The sequence below is a fragment of the Panthera tigris genome, chromosome D1, assembly GCF_018350195.1.
Source record: "Panthera tigris isolate Pti1 chromosome D1, P.tigris_Pti1_mat1.1, whole genome shotgun sequence".
Classification (NCBI taxonomy): Eukaryota; Metazoa; Chordata; class Mammalia; order Carnivora; family Felidae; genus Panthera; species Panthera tigris.
The window spans coordinates 72,328,603-72,349,516 of NC_056669.1; the positions used below are offsets into that span (position 1 = coordinate 72,328,603).

Consider the following 20,914-nt stretch of genomic DNA (forward strand, 5'->3'; position numbering starts at 1 on the left):
ATCCCTTAAGAGCAATAGAGAACGCCAGGATGGAAACAGTAGAAGCCATTTTTTTTTTAAGGGTTTCGTTGCGGGTGGAGGGTATCCGTGAGGATTCAATAATCTCCAAACATTACATTTAAACTTCGGTGCTTAACTATGACAGACGCTCTGTCAGTAGGGCAGCATCTCATAGTGAAAACCCTCTTTCTGTGGCGACGAAGCCGCTAAGGCTCTTTCTGTGGCAACGAAGCTTTAAACGAACGCTCACCGCCATACCCATCCGCGGGAAAGCTCCCTCCACCAGCCCATGAAGGCGGAGCTTCAGAGGGCACTCCCGCCACACAGCGCGATCTGCGCCGCTGAGCTTCCTGGGAATTGTAGTTTTAGTTGCCCCATCCATCCCGTACGTTCTAGTCGGTATGGATTGAGCCGGAAAACTACAACTGCCAGAGTGCTCCGTAGTGGCGAGTAGCCGCGGCGGTGACGACTGTGGCGGAGAAGGCCTGGAGGGGCTCTGCGTTCTGGAGTGGCGCTGCTTGGGCCCGTGGCAGGTTGCAGGCTGCTGGTGCTGGGGCTGAAGAGAACGGCGAGTGGGTTCGGCGTTGCCCGTCGGGGTCTCCGCAACGATGAGTGCTGCCAGGGAGTCCCATCCGCACGGGGTGAAGCGTTCAGCCTCCCCAGACGACGATGTAAATAACAATGGCGGAGTGGATGAGGGTTGAGGCCTACTAAAGGCTGGGGTAGGCCGGGAAGGGTGGATTAAGCAAGAGGAAGCGTCTGAGGTGGCCCGAAGGGGGAGGGCCGAGGGGGAGGAACCAGAAGAATGACTGGGAAATGTCTCCCTTCCTTAATTGAGTGTCGGAAGGTTTAAGAGGTCTACACCCTAAGAGCCAGAGACCTGCGTAGGAAGGGGGTTCGAGAAAGGAAGTCCTAAGAGGGTCGAGTAGCTTATTTCGGGGCTGATGAAGCTTCTTTGTCGGGCCTTTCTAGTTAGGATAGGGATGGCAGAATCCTCCCTGTTTGAGGTTTAAAATACTCCTGTGACAATGTCAAGATGTGGTGCACGTTTGGACAGATTTTCCGGCCGTTATTACTTTTGCAATGTACTATAAAGAGTAAACGGAAAACAGTATTGAACCGAATATTGTACCAGGGGAGTAATTTCGTACTGACGCATGGTGGCGAGGTCTAAGATGTTAAGACCTAGAAGCCCATTTTGATTTCAGCCACCTTTCTCCCCCACCCCCCAACCCAAAGCTTGTCAGCTTAAATAGCAAACCATTCCTTAAAGTAATCCATTAAATATTTACTGCTATGCCAGATGTTAGGAATTCAAAAATGAAGGACGGTGCTTGTCCCTAAGTCTTTTTGTATATTTGTCCTGGCTCTTAGCGCAGTGTCATGGAGACTGCAGTAAACGGAAAACTAGGTCCTTCATACAATGAATAAACGCCTTGGGAACGTTGATTGAGAAATTTTGGGGCGCGGGGGGCATCGAAATGCCATTTTTGAGGATGATAAAAGGACGACATCTAGTTTTCTTTCAGTTATTGTTTAAAGCACTATTAATTTCTGAACATGTAGAGTTCTTTATTTCTTTTTTTTTTTTTAATTTTTTTAACGTTTATTTATTTTTGAGAGAGAGACAGAGCATGAACAGGGGAGGAGCAGAGAGAGAGGGAGACACAGAATCTGAAACAGGCTCCAGGCTCTGAGCTGTCAACACAGAGCCCAACATGGGGCTCGAACTCACAGACCGTGAGATCATGACCTGAGCTGAAGTCGGATGCTTAACCGACCAAGCCACCCAGGCGCCCCTAGAGTTCTTTATTTCTATAGTGCAGTTCAGTGCCTTTCATAATACCTTCCTTGGTGAACCATTAAAAAGCTCATTAAAGACTATTGTTGTATATAAGTTGTAGCAAATGAGACGATGTTAAGACCCACCCCACTTTGGATGGGTGGTGGTTGGTGTTAAGACTAGAATACCAAGGTCCTTAAATTAAATTTAGCTCTGCAGAAAGATTAGTAATCAGTAAAGATTTGGGGGTGAATAATTACATAATGAGAGATTTTTTTCATGTGCCATGTTCTTACCTGCTTCTGGCTTTAGATCTTGTTAATATGGCAATCCAGTACTTGTCAGGCATTTGTCTAAAGGCATTTGAGTAACCTGGGTGCCATTTTAAAAGCTATTACAGTGTTTTCCTCGTGGTATTTAACTGTGGCACCTGTTTTGCTAGACTCAGAAACAAACAATCTTTTAGCTTAACAGAAAACTCTTGATTTAGGTAATTTAACAAAGTTAAAGGGATTAAGTAATTAACTAACAGCTTCTGTCTGATGGGATCAGTTTAAACTAGATGACCTTTAAGATCTTTTCCAATTTTATAAGCATTGTCAGTTGAAGGAGATGGTTATAGTTGCAATTCAGGATTAGGCCCTGCAACTTTAACAGACTCTAAAAATGATTATGTTGCTAATTTTATGTTAAAGTACAATAGAGTAACTTGTCTTTTGATAGTGATTTTTTTTTTAAGTCAGTTTCTTTCAGGTGAGTATTTTACTGGTAATTGGGAGTTATCTTTAAGTACTTCTTTTAAAAATATTTTAAATGCTGTATACAGAATTTTTAAAATATACTTTTGAAATACATACCTAAATTGTAGAAAATCAATTATAATTAAAGTTGTAGTTGGTCATCAATTTCTAATGAGCATCCATTGCATGTAAAAGATAAAGTTTTTTTTTTGCCTACTGACCTCACATATTAAATGGGGGTAACACATTTTGAGAGATATTAAAAGTAGGTATTAAACATGGAATCCAGCTCTAGGAAAATGCTGACAGTGTTAGAAGTAAATTCTAAGAGTTACTAGCATATGTATTCAGGAGGAGGTAAATTGACTGTAATTCTATAGTAAAAGGTTTTAAGGGTAAAGAATTTAAAAATGGTCTCATTGGTTTGAAGAAATGAAAGCTATGTAGGAAGTAGGAGGAGAGGGGAAGTTAATTGTGGTAACTCATGGAGACCCTCTAAGAATCTATCAGGCACCCATGAGCTTTTGAGAATGCAGCATTTGGGCAAGGTACTTGGTGTTTTCAAATGTCTTTGAAAGGAAGAACCAGGACTTGATTGGAAAAAACATTAGGATCAGATATTGTAAAGGATAGGATTACTTATGTAAAGACATTGAAGATACTTGCTCTTTTAATAGAAATGGTTCAGAAAAGTTTTGGCTTTTAGACAGTTTTGTTTTTACCTTGATTCCATAACTTTTATAACTGTAGTTCATAAAGTACTTCCACGTATTCTGTCCCATTTGATCATGTACAATATGATGTGGAAAGAGCAAAAAACTTAAGGCAAGAGGATCAGAGTAAGCAACTTAAGTTTTTAAGTCCCTTTGCCTCAGTGTTCTTATTTATTAAATGGATTCTTGAGAGAATGGAAGTGAACAGTCGTTTGTAAGTTGTAAAACACTATGCAGTTCTTGGGTTTTGTTATTAAGATAGTCTTTTTTTTTTTTTTTTTTTTCTTCAACGTTTTTTTTTTTTTTTTTTTTTTTTTATTTTTGGGACAGAGAGAGACAGAGCATGAACGGGGGAGGGGCAGAGAGAGAGGGAGACACAGAATCGGAAACAGGCTCCAGGCTCCGAGCCATCAGCCCAGAGCCTGACGCGGGGCTCGAACTCACAGACCGCGAGATCGTGACCTGGCTGAAGTCGGACGCTTAACCGACTGCGCCACCCAGGCGCCCCTAAGATAGTCTTTTAAAGAAGTTTCTTAATGTAGATAAGGAATGAAAACTAAGAAATTAAATGCCAGGTCCAGGCTCACAGAGAGCAAGTGATGTAGTGAGAATCAGAACTTAAGCTTCACTAGTACTTTGCCTTTTATTTCTTAACTATGTTCAGCCAGAAATAGCTAAGAACTAACTGGCTTATAAAAAGATATGAGTTGTCAGATAGAAAGTAGAGCTCTGCAAGTTAGGTAGCCAAAATCATGAAAGCATATAAGCTCCCAACCAAAAGGAATTTAAAGGACCATCAGTGAGTGTCCATTGTTGTACAAATACTTTAACTCTCATATTCTCAGAGAAATGGTCACCATCATTTCTTTTATATTCTGTAAATCTGCTACAGATAATTCCCAGAAGAATAAAGACAGCAAAAAAAATTTTATTGAAAATTTTAATATGAATGTAAACATAGCAAACCCAAATTTCTGTTACACAGTTTCCTGATTTTCGTGACATATTTACCCAAAATGATTAGCAGCCTCTGAATACAGCTAACTGCTTGTCAGTTGTGTGTAAAACTGGAACATATAATTTCAGATTTTAAATTTCTAATAGATTTTAGTTTTATTATTGTTTGCAGTTCTAGCATTTGCATCATCAAAATACAATACTTGAAGAATTTAAACCTTTGTGCTCATGATTTTGTGTTGAAAACGGGGGTTGTCATCTTTGCTCCATATTTTTAAACATTTTCATTTTTAGATTATAAACTCAATTACAAAGTTGAATCCAATGAATGTTTTCATTTCCACATTTCTTCCAGTCACCTTTGTATACATATCTGCCTTCAGCACTGTCCAGTTTCAAATGCTATCAAGTAAATTTTCGTTATAAATACCATAAGAGATGAAACAGGCATACATATTTTTAGAAAAACAGGATAGTTCAGGCTCTTATTGCACAGTATTGCAAGATGAAGTCCTCCCTGCTGAATGACTCTTTAGATAAGAGTGCCATATTTTTTTGTCTTTTTTTCTTTCTTTCCTTTTTTTCCTTTGTCTCTTGTTGATTCCTGGGTTGGAGAAAAGTCTTCTAGTGCTTCATCATCCAAAAATTCATAGTCTAAGAGTTTTGCATATACAGTTAATTTTGCCATTGTTAGTTTAGGGTACACTACCTACCATTTTGCATTCATTTTATTCATCTAATAATTGTGAAATGACTGCTGTCAGTTTTCACTTTTTACCCAGTTGCCATTAGGAGTAGAAGTGAAAAATTTTGGACTCTCAACTCTGTCCATGACAGCTAGAAGCACACAACAGAGGAGTGATATCTTGAAAGATGATGCAGTACTTTGGACAACATGAGAAAACTCTTCTACCATTTTTCTATTTTCTTATTTTAGTCATTTTTAGCATAGTTGGCAATAACTAATGAATCATAATGAAATATTTCCTACCTTTGTTTCAAAATGTAGGGAAAAATATGATCACTAGGATTCTGTAATTCTTAGATTTGTAAAAGGGCTCAACTGACCATTTGATAATTATAGGGTAGAATGAGTTTTACTGTTTTTTAAAATAAGTTTTCTGTTCTTCAGAAGACCTTTAGGAAAGAATTGATAAGTCTTAACATATCAATCCTCACAGATAACTAGAACTGCACAAAATAGAAATTGAAAACCTAAAATTGGGTCCATTAGATTCTGATGTTACACTGTTCTTAGAATATCACTAAAGCCCAACTAACAACTGTGGCAGCCTCTGGGTTCAAAATCCTGGGTACTCTAGGGCCCTGCAAGGCTTTAAGGTAGTAGGTCTCACAGTGTGGTTCCCATGTCAACATCAACAGCATCATCTTCACTTAGGAATTTGTTAGAAATGAAATCCTTGAGCCCCACCCCATACTTACTAGATCTAAAATTCCTGGGTTATAGCGTAGTAGTTTGGGTTTTAATACAACCCTCCAGGTGATTCTGATAAATGCAGACTTCTGAGAATTCAGAGCTCTGGCTGCAAAAGAACTAAAGGATTCTGCCTTGAGGTAACAGAAAAGGAGTATATTTAAGTTTGAATATGATGTATGTGCTTAACTTCCTAAACAAAAACAGTGAGCCCTGTTTATAGTTAAAAATGACAGGGAGGGGGGAAAAAAAACTCATTGGGAGTTATGGGTAGACTTTAAATATTTAAGTATTTATTGTGCAAAAAAATTAATTGGCAAATTTCTTTTGCAGCTTGGATCTAGCAATTGGGAAGCAGCAGACTTAGGTAATGAGGAAAGAAAACAAAAGTTCTTGAGACTTATGGGCGCAGGAAAGGTAAGCATCAAACAGTATGTATTTTTTAAAGTCTTTTCTGTGAAAGTAATGCCCTTATTTTGTCTGTTGAGTGACCCAGACAATATATTTGGATCTCATTTTCTTGGTCTGCATTATTACTTTTGGCTTTGGGAAACACAGCTGACCTAACCAAGCACTTAAAATGTATACTATTTCTGAACCACTTACAGGATTCTCAGTGCCACGGGGCAGTAAGGCTTAGAGATTGAACAGAGAAAAACTTTGGTTTGAGGAGATTGCAGTGGAACAAAGTTTATGATTGGCTATCTGTTAGCCTAATGATTTAATAGAAGGTATTTCTGGGGAGACCAAATGGTAGTCCTTTCATATTTTATAGCTCTTGCCAGCCTTTGACGTAGTAACCAAGCTTTTATCAAAAATTTAATTTTTAAAAAAATTTTTATTAATGTTTATTCATTTATTTTGAGAGAGAGAGTGCAAGCAGGGGAGGAGTAGAGAGGAGAGAGAGAATCCCAAACAGACTCTGCATTGTCAGCTCAGAACCTGATGTGGAGCCTGATGTGGAGCTCTATCTCATGAACTAAGATCATGACCTGAACTGAAATCAAGAGTCAAGACGCGCAACTGAGTGAACCACCAGGTGCCCCCAAAACTTAATTTTTAGAATTTTCAGTATATTTTGAAATCCCTTTCAGTTTCATTATCACAGTAGGAAATACAAGCCATGGGTGCCAGGAAAACATTAGTGGAGAAAATACCCTCTTGTTCCTAGCAATAATTTTTACATGCAAATACAGGTATCTCTAGGTATTTATTTTGTATAAGCAAGTAAATTTATTTTCCTAACATTGTCCCAAAAATCTTTGTGCAAACCAAATGTGAATAAAATAAGAAAACTTTTCTCTTTTAAGCTTGTCAACAGGGCGCCTGGGTGGCTCAGTTGGTTAAGTTCGTCAAAACTAAATTCTGCGCTTTGTCTTTATTCATACAGGGATTCATTCATATATTTTACCAACAATTTTTTTTAATCCCCTCATTGTTGATGGACGCTTGGGGTTTTCCACTCTTTGGCTCTTATGAATGGTACTGCTGTGGACCTTTGTCTACAGGTCTGTGTGTGGACACACATTTTTATCTTACTCGTTAACCAACAATTGTTGGCTGTCTACTCTGTGCCAGGTACTGTATACTAGGTGTTGGATCACATAGATCATTAACACGTGTTTGGAGCCTTCATGTAGAGGAAACCAGATAATGTAGAATTATAATTGCTGTGAAAGAACTATGCGCATAGTGCTGTGAATCAGCAGACAAGGGTAGCCAACTGCCTCAATGGTACAAGAAAGCATTCCAGAAATAGAATTGGTAAAACGAAGAGGAGTTAGCCAGACTAGAACAATGGGGTTCAGGGTAGGGAGACATCATGCAACACAGTAAGACCTAAATAAGGATTCATTTGTATAATCTCTCATTAATTCAGATTTCCCAACAATTTTGTAATTTATTGGGCTGCCTGGGTGGCTCAGTTGATAAAGCATCCAACTCTTGATTTTGGCTTAGGTCGTGATCTCACGGTTCATGAGCTCAAACTCCACATTGGGCTCTGTGCTGATGGTGCAGAACCTTCTTTAGATGCTGTCTCCCTCTCTGTGCCCCTCCCCCACTCACATGTATGCTCCCTCCTCAAAAATAAACATTAAAAATTTTTTAATCTGTAATTTATCCTAGAAAGTAGTGTGAAGTTACTCTTGATTCACACAAATAAAATATTTGCTAAGATTATGTAAAGTAATAATTTAGGGGGCATACTCAACCTAGTAGAATGAAAACTCTTTAAGTATTTAGGAAGAATCCCCTAACATAAAGTGTATGAAATTTAGCTACCAGTAGTCAAATATATCTCATTAAAATTGGGGTTGGGGGGGGGAGAACAAATCAAACAATTAAGAAGAAGAAATTTGGCTACTAGTAATTCATTTCTTTAGCATATGTTAAATTCTTCCTAGAAAGGGCAAGATTGTAGCTTTGATCTTTTATATAGACTGTTTAGATTTATTCTGTTTTGTGGCCACCGAGTATATTTATATTCCTAAGCCTAGCCAGCTACCATGAGTATTTTACTGGTCAGAGGGAGAACCAACTGAAAGTATAAATAGACCAGTGCACTGCTGTCCTCATCCTCAAATAACTTGATGCATTATATATTTTCAAATCTTGTTAAAGGGGTGTCTTCTGCAATCTAAAGAAGCAGTATATTGAGTCATTGATCTATATGAACTATAAAGAGTGGGTTGTAACTGGTAATTGAGAGTAATTATGTAGCCTGATAATTAGTAATGTTGAATCAGGATTTATTTTTATGTTTTATAGAATTAGATTATTTTAAATTCTGTTCTTTTTGACAGTTTAAGATAGGGTATTTATTGTAGTCAAATAATAGCTGGATATTTGATTGTGATATAGTGATTATTTTTATTTTGTATACTTTTTGTTTATTATAAGTCTGTCAGTTACTTCATTTTTATCTAGCTAAATAATTTCATTTGTTTTCTCCCTGTGAGATGTGCCTGAGGATCAGAAAGAGGAGGGGGGAGAGTTAAAGCAACGCATTAATTGGCCTTTTAGGAACGAAAATGTTTATATCGACTCAATTTTTTAGTTTTCTATCCTATTTGAAATTCCAGCATGATCTCAACATACTCTCTACTTCCTTTCTCTGCTCTGTGTATTTGTTTTAATGACACAAGCTTCTAACGTACTATATATTTGCTTATTGATTTCATTTCCCTTCCTTATCTCTACCTTTGCTAGAATGTAAGTTCTATAAAGCTATGGATCTCAATTTGGTTCTTTTTCTTTGCTGTATCCCAGAAGCCTGGAACAGTGTTGGGCACATAGTAGACACTCATTAATTATTTTAAATTAGTGGTCTCAAATTCTAGTATATTTTCTACTTTCTTACAGAAAGAACATACTGGACGTCTTGTTATAGGCGATCACAAATCAACATCTCACTTCCGAACAGGTAAGAAAGTAAAATATAATTTAAGAGGTAATGCTATATTTGGAATATGAAATATTTGTATGTATTTCAGGATATTCTGACTTGTATAATTGTATTCGTGGTTAAAATATTAGAATTGGAAATGTATATGTAAACGTGTATATCATGTAATAATTAGCATATACTTTAGTTTTTAAATATTTGAGAGTATATATCAATGATATTCTAACTAAGAAACTTTTTTCTGTCTTCATTTTTACTGATTTATAACATTTTAATTATAGTGAGGTTTTATGACTCATAATGCCAATTACGGTATGTATTGAATTTATGTATTTTATTTTATAAATTATTTAACGTATGGTGTTCTAGTTGGTATATTAAACTGGTTTTGAACTTATTCACTAAGTTTTATTTTGAAATCCTTAAAGAATATAAACTTGTTGCAAAGCCTGAAGAAATTAACTTTTAATTTTAGATAAAAAACCTTTCAAGTAAAAGCCGAAAATGAAGAGTTTGGATTTGAATTCAGGCTGCTATCAAATGAAATTTTCTCCTACTTAAAATTGACCCTAATCTTGGACATTATTAATAACAGGGCATAATGATCTGGATCATATTTAACAAATCTTCTAGTTAAATTATTTAAATTCACCTTATACTGACCTAGAATATGTAGCACATTTTTGAAAATTAATAGGTGTTTCATTTTTCTAATGTTAAACAATTATTTTAAATTGATTTGCATTGGTAGAAAAGGCAAAAAGAATCCCTGAGCTTGGCAGAATGGAAAACTATTTAACTGCTGCATTTATTCTTTAAAACTGTAGAATTTATGAATAAAAATAATGCAGACACTACCATTTATGATTAAAGTGAAATTTCTCATTTACAAATTAAAATGGCATACTCCCAAAGCTTTGATGGCATTAGTAATGCTCTAGTTCTTGAGTAGTAAGTTCATAGTTTAGTATACTGCTTCATAATTTACATAAGCCACAGTATATATAAAAATAATGCATCAAATGGTATGTAATAACAGAATTTTAAAGGAATTTATGTTGCTTCAGTAAACTGATATGTAAGAAAGTAGAGCCATTACAGTGTCATTTTACTTATCCATTCTCTGAACAGAGTTGCCTGCCTTTTCATTGTTTCTGTTCAAAGACAGAAGCTTTTGTTTGTTGGTGGTTTTTTGAATGTGGGAGAAAACTCTTTCAAGAGAACGGTTATTTATTAGACTATAAATAAACTATAAAACATCTAAGGCCCAAAGTTGTTAGTAATTAGTATTTACAGTATCTGAACTTCAGTTTTGAGACTGTGGGTCTGGGTTTAAGTTCTCACATAAAAAAATATAAGTTCTTCATCTTTTATAAACACTTGTAGTTTAGAGGGTTGGTTACTAAAGAAGTAATCATAAATACATCTTTCAATTATTTTATGCCTGTTAGGTAACTACGTATGGTATAGAGAAACCTATCCACAAAATTCATTATAAAATTAGTCACAGAGAAATCAGCCCTGAATATAATAGCATCTGTAATATGGGTTTTTTGTGTAATCAAATGTTTTTATTAATTTGACTGAAACATAACCAAAGTACACTGGACATGCAGGGGAAGAAGACAAGAAAATTAATGAAGAACTGGAGTCTCAATATCAGCAAAGTATGGACAGTAAATTATCAGGAAGATATCGACGACATTGTGGACTTGGCTTCAGTGAGGTAGTAATTAACATTTTCTTTAAATGGGAAGATAATTTCTAAATTGATATCTTTATATCTGTTAGGTTACTCTAGCAATTAAAAATCCTATGTAGAGGGGTGCCTGGGTGGCTCAGACGGTTGAGCATCCGACTTCAGCTCAGGTCATGATCTCACAGTTCGTGGGTTCGAGCCCCGCGTCAGGCTCTGTGCTGACTGCTCGGAGCCTGGAGCCTGCCTCTGATTCTGTGTCTCCCTCTCTCTTTGCCCCTCCCCTGCTCACGCTCTGTCTCTCTCTGTCTCTCGAAAATAAATAAGTGTAAAAAAATTTTTGGAAAAAAAAAAAAAGAATCCTATGTAGAAAGCTTTCTTTATACAGTTACTTAATTTTCTGTATGCCCAAACAGGTCTTTGTAGATAACGGGAAGAGATACTTTTGTGAGTTTTACAGATGTTTTCTGATAGAAGCTTACTGTAAATTCTACTTAGATACATCAGGGCATATCTTTAATAAGCATGAACAACATACAGGTTAGGGGAAGTATTTCCTGTAAATACTAGTTTAGGAGATTCTTTCTCTTTTTTTTTTTTTTTTTTTTTTTTTAATGTTTATTCATTTTTGAGAGAGAGACACACAGTGTAAGAATATGAAGCAGGCTCCAGGCTCTGAGCTTTCAGCACAGAGCCCAACGCAGGGCTTAAACCCACAAGCCGTGAGATCATGACCGGAGTCAAAGTTGGACACTTAACCAACTGAGCCACCCACGTGCCCCTCTTTCTCTATTTTCCATGATCCTTATTCATAATATAACTACCGGTTAACTACTCCAAAGTAATATCATACATAAAACATTGATAACTTTTCCACATTTCCATGAGTCAGTGGTTAACTTGCCTTATTTACTTCAAAAAATATATATTGTTTCAGGAAGATATAGTAGCTTTCAAACTAGAGGGAGGGGGGCAGGTGAGTGGTCTTCAGAGCTGTTTCTTTTTTTCTCTTTTTTTTTTTTTTTTGAGAGAGAGCAGGAATCCTTGCCCAAGCAGGTTCCGTGCCCAATGGAGAGCCCAATGCGGGGTTTGATCTCCCGACTCTGAGATGATGACCTGAGCCAAAATCAATAGTTGGACGTTTAACTGACTGAGCCACTCAGGCCCTCCGTTCAAAGCTGTTTCTTAGAACAAAATCCTAGTTAAGTCCTAATATGTAAAACATGACAATGCTGGAGTCCTCAGGTCTTCACTTGGCAGCTCTTGATCATAATAGCAGTCTTAAAACTTGATTTTAATGGCTAGGGAGTGAGCTGTTTTAAGACTGTGACAAAAATTAGGGTCTTTCTCAGTTTTTTGTCCTGGGTAATCGTATTTAAGAAGAGCCTTTTGGTTGATGTTTATAGGTAGAAGATCATGATGGAGAAGGTGATGTGGCTGGAGATGATGATGATGATGATGATTCACCTGATCCTGAAAGTCCAGATGACTCTGAAAGTGATTCAGAGTCAGAGAAAGAAGAATCTGCTGAAGAACTCCAAGCTACTGAGCACCCTGATGAAGTGGAGGATCCCAAAAACAAGAAAGATGCAAAAAGCAACTATAAAATGATGTTTGTTAAATCCAGTGGTTCATAACTCCCAAACACTTAGTCTTTGTATTAAAAGTAAGCCTTATTGTTATAATGCACAGTGGAGGACTGCTTATAGAGCACAGACCTTTGTATTATAATTTTTAAAAAGGCCCTTTTAAATAATTACAAAGAGTGTTTGCTTTCAAATGCCATGGATTACACTTTTATGGGCATGACTATTAACCATTTTTGTAAAGAGTAAGAGTTGTATAAAATAAGAAATAAATACAATACTCAATTTCTTTTCATATTAGCATCATCAAACCTCTAATCTCACCTTTTTACCCCTTCAGATAGTTATGGGGGAGACACTTTTGTGGTAGCTGTTTCATCTTTTTTGTTCCTTCATATTTTTCTCTTATAAGAAGTTTATCTGATACTGTAATGTGTTCATGAAAAATACTCAGTTATCATACTTTGTTATAGTAGAACTATTCATCATGGATATTTCTGCTGCCAATAACAGTCTAAATTGTTTGCAAAAGATTAGGTACTTAGTTTACTCTTACTGATTCAGCTCTACTCTTTTGGACCAAAGCAACATGAGCGCAAATACTTTCACACTGGTTAAGATGGAGTTGCAACTATCATACATTTTGGAATGCTATGATCCCAAGCAGTCTTTATATAATTTGAATTACATTGTATGTTAGATTTTTGATAAATTTGGCCAATTTTTACAGAAGAAATTATTTCTCTGATTATTTGGTCCTGTTTAGGAATATGTAAAACTGGATTTTTTTTTTATGGTAATATGTGACCAAAGTTAATTTTCTTCCTAAGCCCTCAATAAAGAAAAGCAGTTTCCCATATTTGGTTTGTGATACCTTTATCCTCATTATCTAAAAATGAGGAATAGGCTTATTGAAGAACCTGAAACAAATTCTCTTCATTTTATCCCAATACTATTACCTCGATTATCAAATTACTGGAAAGTAGTATTGCTTTCTGATTTTATTGCTGCTTCTGTGGGAGTAAGAGTAGAAACCTCTGACTGGTGTTATGTGGTTGATCTGTATAGCAGACTGACAAACTGCATTATGGGCTAGTCAATGATCTTTGAATAGTTGGGTCCAAATGTTTCTAAGTAACATGTTCAAAGGCTTGAGAGTAAAATCTGTTTGGTGAATTTTTATATATCTAGGTATTTAAGTATGTGTTGGATGTGCTAGATTAAAAAAAAATTCCTATGTCACTTTGAAATTTATTAGGAGTGTAAGCAACTAGAACAGGTGATAACTGGTTTATATAATCTGTTCATACATCAGATCCCCAACATTTGGCTTTTGATTTTACTTAGTTCTTATATTGTTTTATAATAGGTGCTACCCTGCAGAGTGAAATATCAAGTCAGTGGGTAGTGGAGAGGATATATGGCATTTAATAGATACTTGGTTTGAATACATTTCGCTTTATTCAAATTTCAATTGGCCACAGATTTTTTAAGTTTGAGTGCAAGAGCAAGAGTGAGCGTGTGAATGGGGGAGGGGCAGAAAGAGGGAGAGAGAATCCCAAGCAGGTTCCACACTATGAGCACAAAGCCTGATGCAGGACTCAAACTCAGGACCTGAGCCAAATCAAGAGTCGAATGCTTAACCAACTAAACCACCCAGACGTCCCTGCCACAGATTTTCAAATATCTAGTTTCTAGGGTTGCTTATTACAACTAAAGTAGTAAATGAAGGCTGACTTATGTTTAAGAATGGAAAAGGGAGAAATCAGGATTACGTTTTAAAAAGTATTTTCATCAACTTACTGTTTAAATATACTGGGTTAAGTCGTGATTCTTAATATGTAAACAGAAGAACCTTCTTCTAAACTACACTGGAAGACCTTGTCCAAGTAGGGAAGTTCTTATTCCAATTCATATATTATTGCACATTTACATAATTCAGGGTTGGAATAAATTTAGGACACCATATGGCCTAGTGTCCCTGCAGCACGTTAAACATCGTGGCTATCTTTTAAGCATGAACATCAGGGTTGTGTTTTTTTCTCCCCTGAATTTAATAAATTCGGGGGGGGGGACATTAAAGGAAGACAGATGCCATGCCATCTTGATATTCCTACTAAAGTATCAGGTGGGAAAATAACATTATTTTTGTGCAATGAAAGACTATTTAAAAGTTTAATGACAAATTGCCCTGTCATAACTTCTTACCTGAAATACACTTCTGAGTGTTTACCTATTACACCAATGACTTAGTCTTTTTATTGAAATGTTTTTCAGGAACACAATTTCCAATTTTGTGTGTATTAATAGGTAAAAAATCCTCAAATCCGTAATTTTTAAACCTGGAAGAAAGGAAGTTACAGAAGAGAGTCTGAAGTGATTGTTTTTCTGATGAAACAATAGTTTGAGAACAGAAAGGTCATGTTCTTCGAGTAAATCTTGAAATATTTTCAACTACCTGGTTAAACTTGAATGACCACTTCTTACAGAGCTTTGGTTCCATTACTTTGTCTCCACAACAACCATATCCTGGATGTTTCCAATATTTATAAACAACTTTACCTCTGAAGTCACTAATTTAGAAATTACCTCTGATCATGATAGTTCTGTTCCTTTACACTTGTTCAAATTAGGTCATTGTCATTCATAAGCTCTGTCTAGATTTTTAATTGGTCTATCAATTCAATATCGTTGTTAAGAGTATCCTAAATGATCTCCAGTCATACCTTCCTGGAAAATCCTATCCCTAGATATATCCAGCCCTCTATGGATTATTTCTGGAGAAGAACAACTGTACAAACCAGTATTACTAAAGCGTTAGTGGCATCAACGCTGCATGTTATCAATACTGTTTAGTCAACTCTTCTCCCATTTTCTTAATGATTGTTTAAAACCTTTATTCATAAACTTGTGACCCTCTCTTTTCTCCTTCATTCTTAACATGTCCTTCCTTGCCTTCTAGCTTACATAAGAAATAGATTTTTATCAGGCAAAAATTCCTAGAAGTTTCGCCTTCTAAGTTCACAACCATGGAAAAGGTCCACTCCTTTAGGTCACAGCCTAGCTCTACCACCATAGTGAATACGCTGAGTGACCTTGGGCATAACTAGACCTCTCTGGATCTCCTTTCCCTGTTAAATGAGGATAGCAATAGCAACTACCTTCCATGTTACTGTGAGAATCTGATAAAACACATTAAATGCTTTTTCACACTGGGAGGTATTCAGTGCTCAATAAATACTAGCTATAGTTAATTCTTTGCATCTTCTTGTGAACCTAATACTTTTAATTTTCCTTGAGTCTTCAATCTCTCAGTCTATTGTCCCGTTTTTGTCAATATCTGTACCCCCCCCAGTATTACATATCTTAAAAATAATTGTTCCTAGATGATACTTAGGCTTTTGTGATCCTATCTCATGCCTTCCACATCCAATTTTAATAACTTGCTTCTTTTACTGTCTTCCTGCCATTCTCTCCCTCCTCAATTCATTTCAGTGTGGTTTCTACCCAACCTTGGCACGATTTCTTTGAAAACTACTTTCATCAAATCAATAATTCTCATTTTCCTAAAATGTATTTTTCAGTTAATTCCTTTCTTGACCTGTTAGCAGTATTTGGCATTGTTAACTAGCAGTCTTCAGATGAATATCCACTTCTGGGGTACATGAAGGGGTTCAACAGAATCACTTTTTATACATCCACATATTCCTGTTCCTAAATTGACCTCCCTGAAATCTACCTCTCCTTTCACGGTAGACTTTCCAGTAGAGGAAAGAAAGGACATACCTCTCCACCATTCCAAACCTCACAGTGTTTAATCTTCCTAGTGGGTAGTCTTTCAAGGCTCCAAACAAAGGGACAATTTGAAATATTGTTGATACTGAAGTCTGAATGGAAGTCAGGTAGTTTCCAGTTCTATGCCTTCAATAAAATTAGTAGAGCGTTAAAGTGAATTGTCAGCTGATATACTAGAAATGCATTTTGATGAAAGATCACATGATGTTTGACCTAGATTCCAAGAGTTCAGAGGATTGAGTTTCTAAAAGTTTCTAAAACCTATTACTGATTCTTCATATGAGCGGGGTTTCTCAGTGCTTTCATCTATAAAAATAGAAAATGGAAATTTTCTCCTTTAGGAATTCCCAATTATGTGCATGTTGCATCTCCTATCTCCACGTCATTTTTCTTTATTTTTAATCCCTGTTTTGTATTCTCCCTTATTGTGAGTGGAGCACTGTATATTCATTCTATCATTCCAATTTTATATTCATCTTTGTGAATTGTAATTTTTTCCTGAGTTCTGTCAGTTCACATTTCATTCTTTGTTGTTTCATCATATCCTCTTGTATTTCTGATGTCTGCTCTTATTTTATAGAGATAAGGTTATCATGAAATCTTTGATCATAATTCTCAACTACTTTGAGGCAATTTTTTTTTTTTTTTTTTTTTTGGTGCTCTTCATCTATTGTCTATTTTTCTTGATCTTTTCCTCTCTATTGTAATATCCTCATACAATGCCTGTGCTCATTCCTTTTTATTGTTTTATCAACTGCAAATATTTACTGACCACCTACTATGTGTCAGGCATTGTTCTAGCCACTGGGAGTACAGTGGTGAACAAAATCAGTCCCCACTTTAATGAGGCTTACATTCTGGTGGAGGGGTGACACAATAAACATATCAAATGGGATAAATATTTTAAAAAAACAGGATAAAGGGATGTAGTGAAAGTAATTGAATAAGCTAGGGGCCACAAAGAGTTGTGGGATGAGTTCAAAGACAGCAGTAAGGAATAAGATCATCAGGCCATGGTATGAACTTTGGATTTTATCTGAGAAGATATTGGAGAGAGTTTTTGATTAGAGTGACATGATCTAATGTAGCTTAGGCAGCTGTGTTTGAAAGAAATACTATAGTCAAATGTTAAAATTGAGAACACATTATGAAATCACTGCAGTATTCTAGGTGTGCACAGGAACTTAGACTAGGGTGGTAATGGTGGAAGTAATGAGAAATCAATTTTGGGTATATTTCGAAAGTAGAGTCATCAGTATTTGTCAGAAGACTGGATATAGCATGTGAGAGGGGTCAAGAATGATTTCCTGGAAGAATGGAATTTGTTTACCTACATGAGGAAAACTGATGACTCATTTTTAAATTAAGTTCTTCCCAGGTATTTGTAGGATTTTCATATGGACAAGGGGACAAGCTAGCAGATTTTTTTTTTCATGATCCAGAGTTATATGTGTGTGAACCCTTCTAGCCCTGCCAGTGAAGATCATATACTACAGGAGGGAGTTCTTCTCTTTCCTGCCACTCTAACAGACTGCTCCTGCAAATAGCCTTGCCTTGGAGAAGACACTAGCTAGGTTTCTAGGATCCTTCAGAAGCAAACATTCTCCTGTATTCCCATTCGATATTCACTACTTTTTCAACTCTTTCACCCATTTGAGAATTACAAGTTTCAGATGTCTCCTAGGTTTGTTGAAGCTGGAGTTTGCAGTTCCATTTCTCATTCTCCTTATTGCTTTTGGGTGATTTCCAAAAGAAGAAGAAATGACCCCAAACTGGAAGTCATTAACTTATCACACTCAAATTATTGCTTCAACCCCTCTCCCCCTAGTTTGATTTCGGGACTTCAGCTCCCTACCCCACTCTCAGAAATTACTTCTGGCACAGGATAAATCAGAGGAACACCTGTATGCTGCCCACAAGGTATGCCCCCAACAGATACCCAACAATGCCTTCCCTGTTCTTTCCATCTCCCCAAACTGTTGCTCACTGCCCTCAAAGCTGCTTCAAGGAGCCTAACTTGCTCTGCTGAGAATAGTATTTCTTATGCCATTACCAGTACCAAGATGTTGTCTCCTAAGGCTGAATTCAAATGGAGACACTCTGCCTGCTTCAAATTATGTGAAGCCATTTCCAAAAGAATTGTTATATTAGAAATAAAAGATCAGTCCTGAAAACTGAGGCTTACAGTTAAGTAGTAAACATGAAACTTAGCTTCAAGCTTCCAAACAGGAAGCCTTTCCTTTCAACGCCAAAGGAAAACACACAACTCATTATAACCCATGGTCTCTAGTTAAACTGGTTATGTGCTTTTATAAACCAGACTACTAGTATTTAAGTTCCAAATGGAACTTTATTTTATATTATATTTTATTTATTTTCTATCCTTTAAAAGATATTATTTTACAGAGAGAGAGCATCAGCAGGGGAAAGGGGCAGATGGAGAGAGAGAATCCCAAGCAGGCTCGACACCTAGTGCATTACTCAAAGCAGGGCCCGATTCCATGACCCTGGGATCATGACCTCAGCTGAAATCAAGAGTCAGTTGCCCAACCAACCAAGCCACCCAGGTGCCCCAAGTTCTAAGTGGAACTTCACCATGTGGGTCTTTCTTGTCTGGAGTATTATCCTTACACCAGTTGTTTTCAACCAGGAGGGATTTACCTCCCACAGAATATTTGGCAATGTGTAAAGATATTTTTGTTTATTGCTACTGGGAGGTGATACTAGTATTTAGTGGGTAGAGACTAGGGATGCTGCTACACATCTTATAATGCACAGGACAGACCTCCACAACAAAGAATTATCTGGCCAAATATCAGTGTTGAGATGGAGAAACACTACCCTTAAACCCAGGTAAGACAGGCTTCTGTCTTGGGGCCATGTCTTAGAGGGCCCTGCATATCACAAATACATATTTATCAGAGAGCATGTAGGTGCCTTTATCACACAGAACCTGCCACTGAGGGCTGGCATAGTGCAGCCTAAAACCTTAAATGTTTAACCTTGTGACTAGAAAATCCTCCACATACTTTGCCTTTTGTCCTTAAAACAAAAGATGACTATGTCCAAATTCCATGATGGTTTGTGGGTTTTGCCACTGCTAATGTCAGATGCTGTCCTGTACTTCAGAGTACAGGAGATTTGAGTGGCAAAAGCATTTCAGTAAGAGAAAGACTTATTGATTTGTCAAATCCTTCTCTTGCATAATGAGGTATTGTTTCCTAGCAGGGAAATAAGAGTAAAAAGAGCTAGCATTCATACAATTGTATAAGTCCCTTAATGAGAAAATAGAATATGGAAAAATCAACTTTTAAAGAGATAAAAGAATCTCCCCAAACTAACAAAAGATATCCATTCACAGATTTGAGATCTCTGAATTCCAAAGTGGATAAGACAAACTCACATCTAGACATGTTCTAGTAAAAGTGCTGTGAGCCAAAAAGACAAAAAGTAAAGCACAGAGAAGAAAAGACACATTATCTTTAAGATTCCAAAAATAAGCTAGTTGACTTTTCAACATAAATAAAAGCAGCTGGAATGCAATGTAATGATACCTTCAAAACGCTGGCAAAAAAAAAAAAAAAAAAAAAAATCCACCAACTTAGAATCTTATCCCCAGTGAAAATACCCTTCAAGGGTAAAGGTAAAGAAATTTGTGTTGACCAACCCACACAGGGATTCTGGTCATTGAGAGAAAGGAAGCACACTCAGTGATTTCCATATTCAACCCCGCTTTCTCCCTGAGGTCATTTTCCAACCACAGTAAAGGAAATGAGCATAAACAGAAGTAGCAGACTCACTGGGTGGAAGAAACAGAGACCAGCATTCAAGGCTGTCAAAGAGATTGGGATTTGGAAGGATGAGTATTGGAGATGGGGGAGCTGTAGAGCCCCAAATCTACACAAAGCCATTTCCCTAGGTCCTTGGCTGACTCCTGCAGTGCACACGAACAGGGAGAGACTAAGGGAGTCTATCAAAGAACAACTGCTTGAAGACTAAAAGCTAAAGAGCTGGTCAGGCTCTCAGCCACAATTATTGAAATGGAATGCACCTTGAGGGGAAAATGGTACCAAATGCCTACCTCATGCTTCCTACCTTTCCTCTGGGTCTTGGTTCCATACAGAAATCTAACAGCTCTCCAGTGCTTCAAATATGTTTTGTTTTGTTTTGTTTTGTTTTGTTTGTACTTTAGCCTCTTTTTCTATTTGTTTGCAGAGGGAAAGTTGATTCACATCTACTTTGTCCACCATTGCTAGAAGCAGAATTCTTTCTTTCTATAAAACATTTGGAAAGAAAAATTTAAAGGCCCAATAAATGAGGGAATATATCATGTTCATGGATTAGGATACTCAACATTACAAAGATGATACAATTCTCCCTAAAGTAATTTACGTGTAATTCATTTTCAATAGGAAAAAAAATCCATTTGCGGGTGGGGGGTGAAACTTGGCAAGTTGATTCTAAAATTTATAAGGAAATTCAAAAGACCAAAAATAGGACAGACATTTGTGAAGAATAAACAAGACACCTTGCTTCTCTGAGTATCAACACTTACTATGAAGCTCCAGTAATTAAAATAGTGTGATATAATGATACACAAATAGAAAGTGGAATAAAAAAAAAAGAGCCCAGCAATAGATTCACACACACACAAACACTAAATTTATGAAAAAGGTGGCACAGTACAGCAGTAAGAAATAATAGATTCTTTAATAATTTGAATATCTACATAGAAAAATGAAACCTGATGTCCACTTCATATCTTAAAAAACAATTCCAGTGGATTGTAGATCTGTAAAAGGT

General features: G+C 36.7%; 1 protein-coding gene across 1 annotated transcript; it reads left to right on the forward strand.

Annotated features, from left to right (window-relative positions):
• The first annotated feature begins 478 nt into the window (after nucleotides 1-478).
• CD1H11orf58 (chromosome D1 C11orf58 homolog) lies at nucleotides 479-13,555 on the forward strand. Its single transcript, XM_007083250.3, has 5 exons — nucleotides 479-671; nucleotides 5,962-6,045; nucleotides 8,992-9,052; nucleotides 10,651-10,760; nucleotides 12,137-13,555. The coding sequence occupies exons 1-5, from the start codon at nucleotides 609-611 to the stop codon at nucleotides 12,365-12,367; spliced, it is 549 nt and encodes a 182-aa protein (XP_007083312.1). The 5' UTR covers nucleotides 479-608; the 3' UTR covers nucleotides 12,368-13,555.
• The last annotated feature ends 7,359 nt before the right edge of the window (nucleotides 13,556-20,914 follow it).

Bases quoted from the DNA above. Each gene is read 5' to 3' on its own strand.
- CD1H11orf58 (XM_007083250.3), top strand. From the start codon at position 609: ATGAGTGCTGCCAGGGAGTCCCATCCGCACGGGGTGAAGCGTTCAGCC. The intron at 672-5,961 runs GTAAATAACAAT...TTTCTTTTGCAG, and splicing joins CAGCCTCCCCAGACGACGAT to CTTGGATCTAGCAATTGGGA. The intron at 9,053-10,650 runs GTAAGAAAGTAA...CTGGACATGCAG, and splicing joins AACATCTCACTTCCGAACAG to GGGAAGAAGACAAGAAAATT.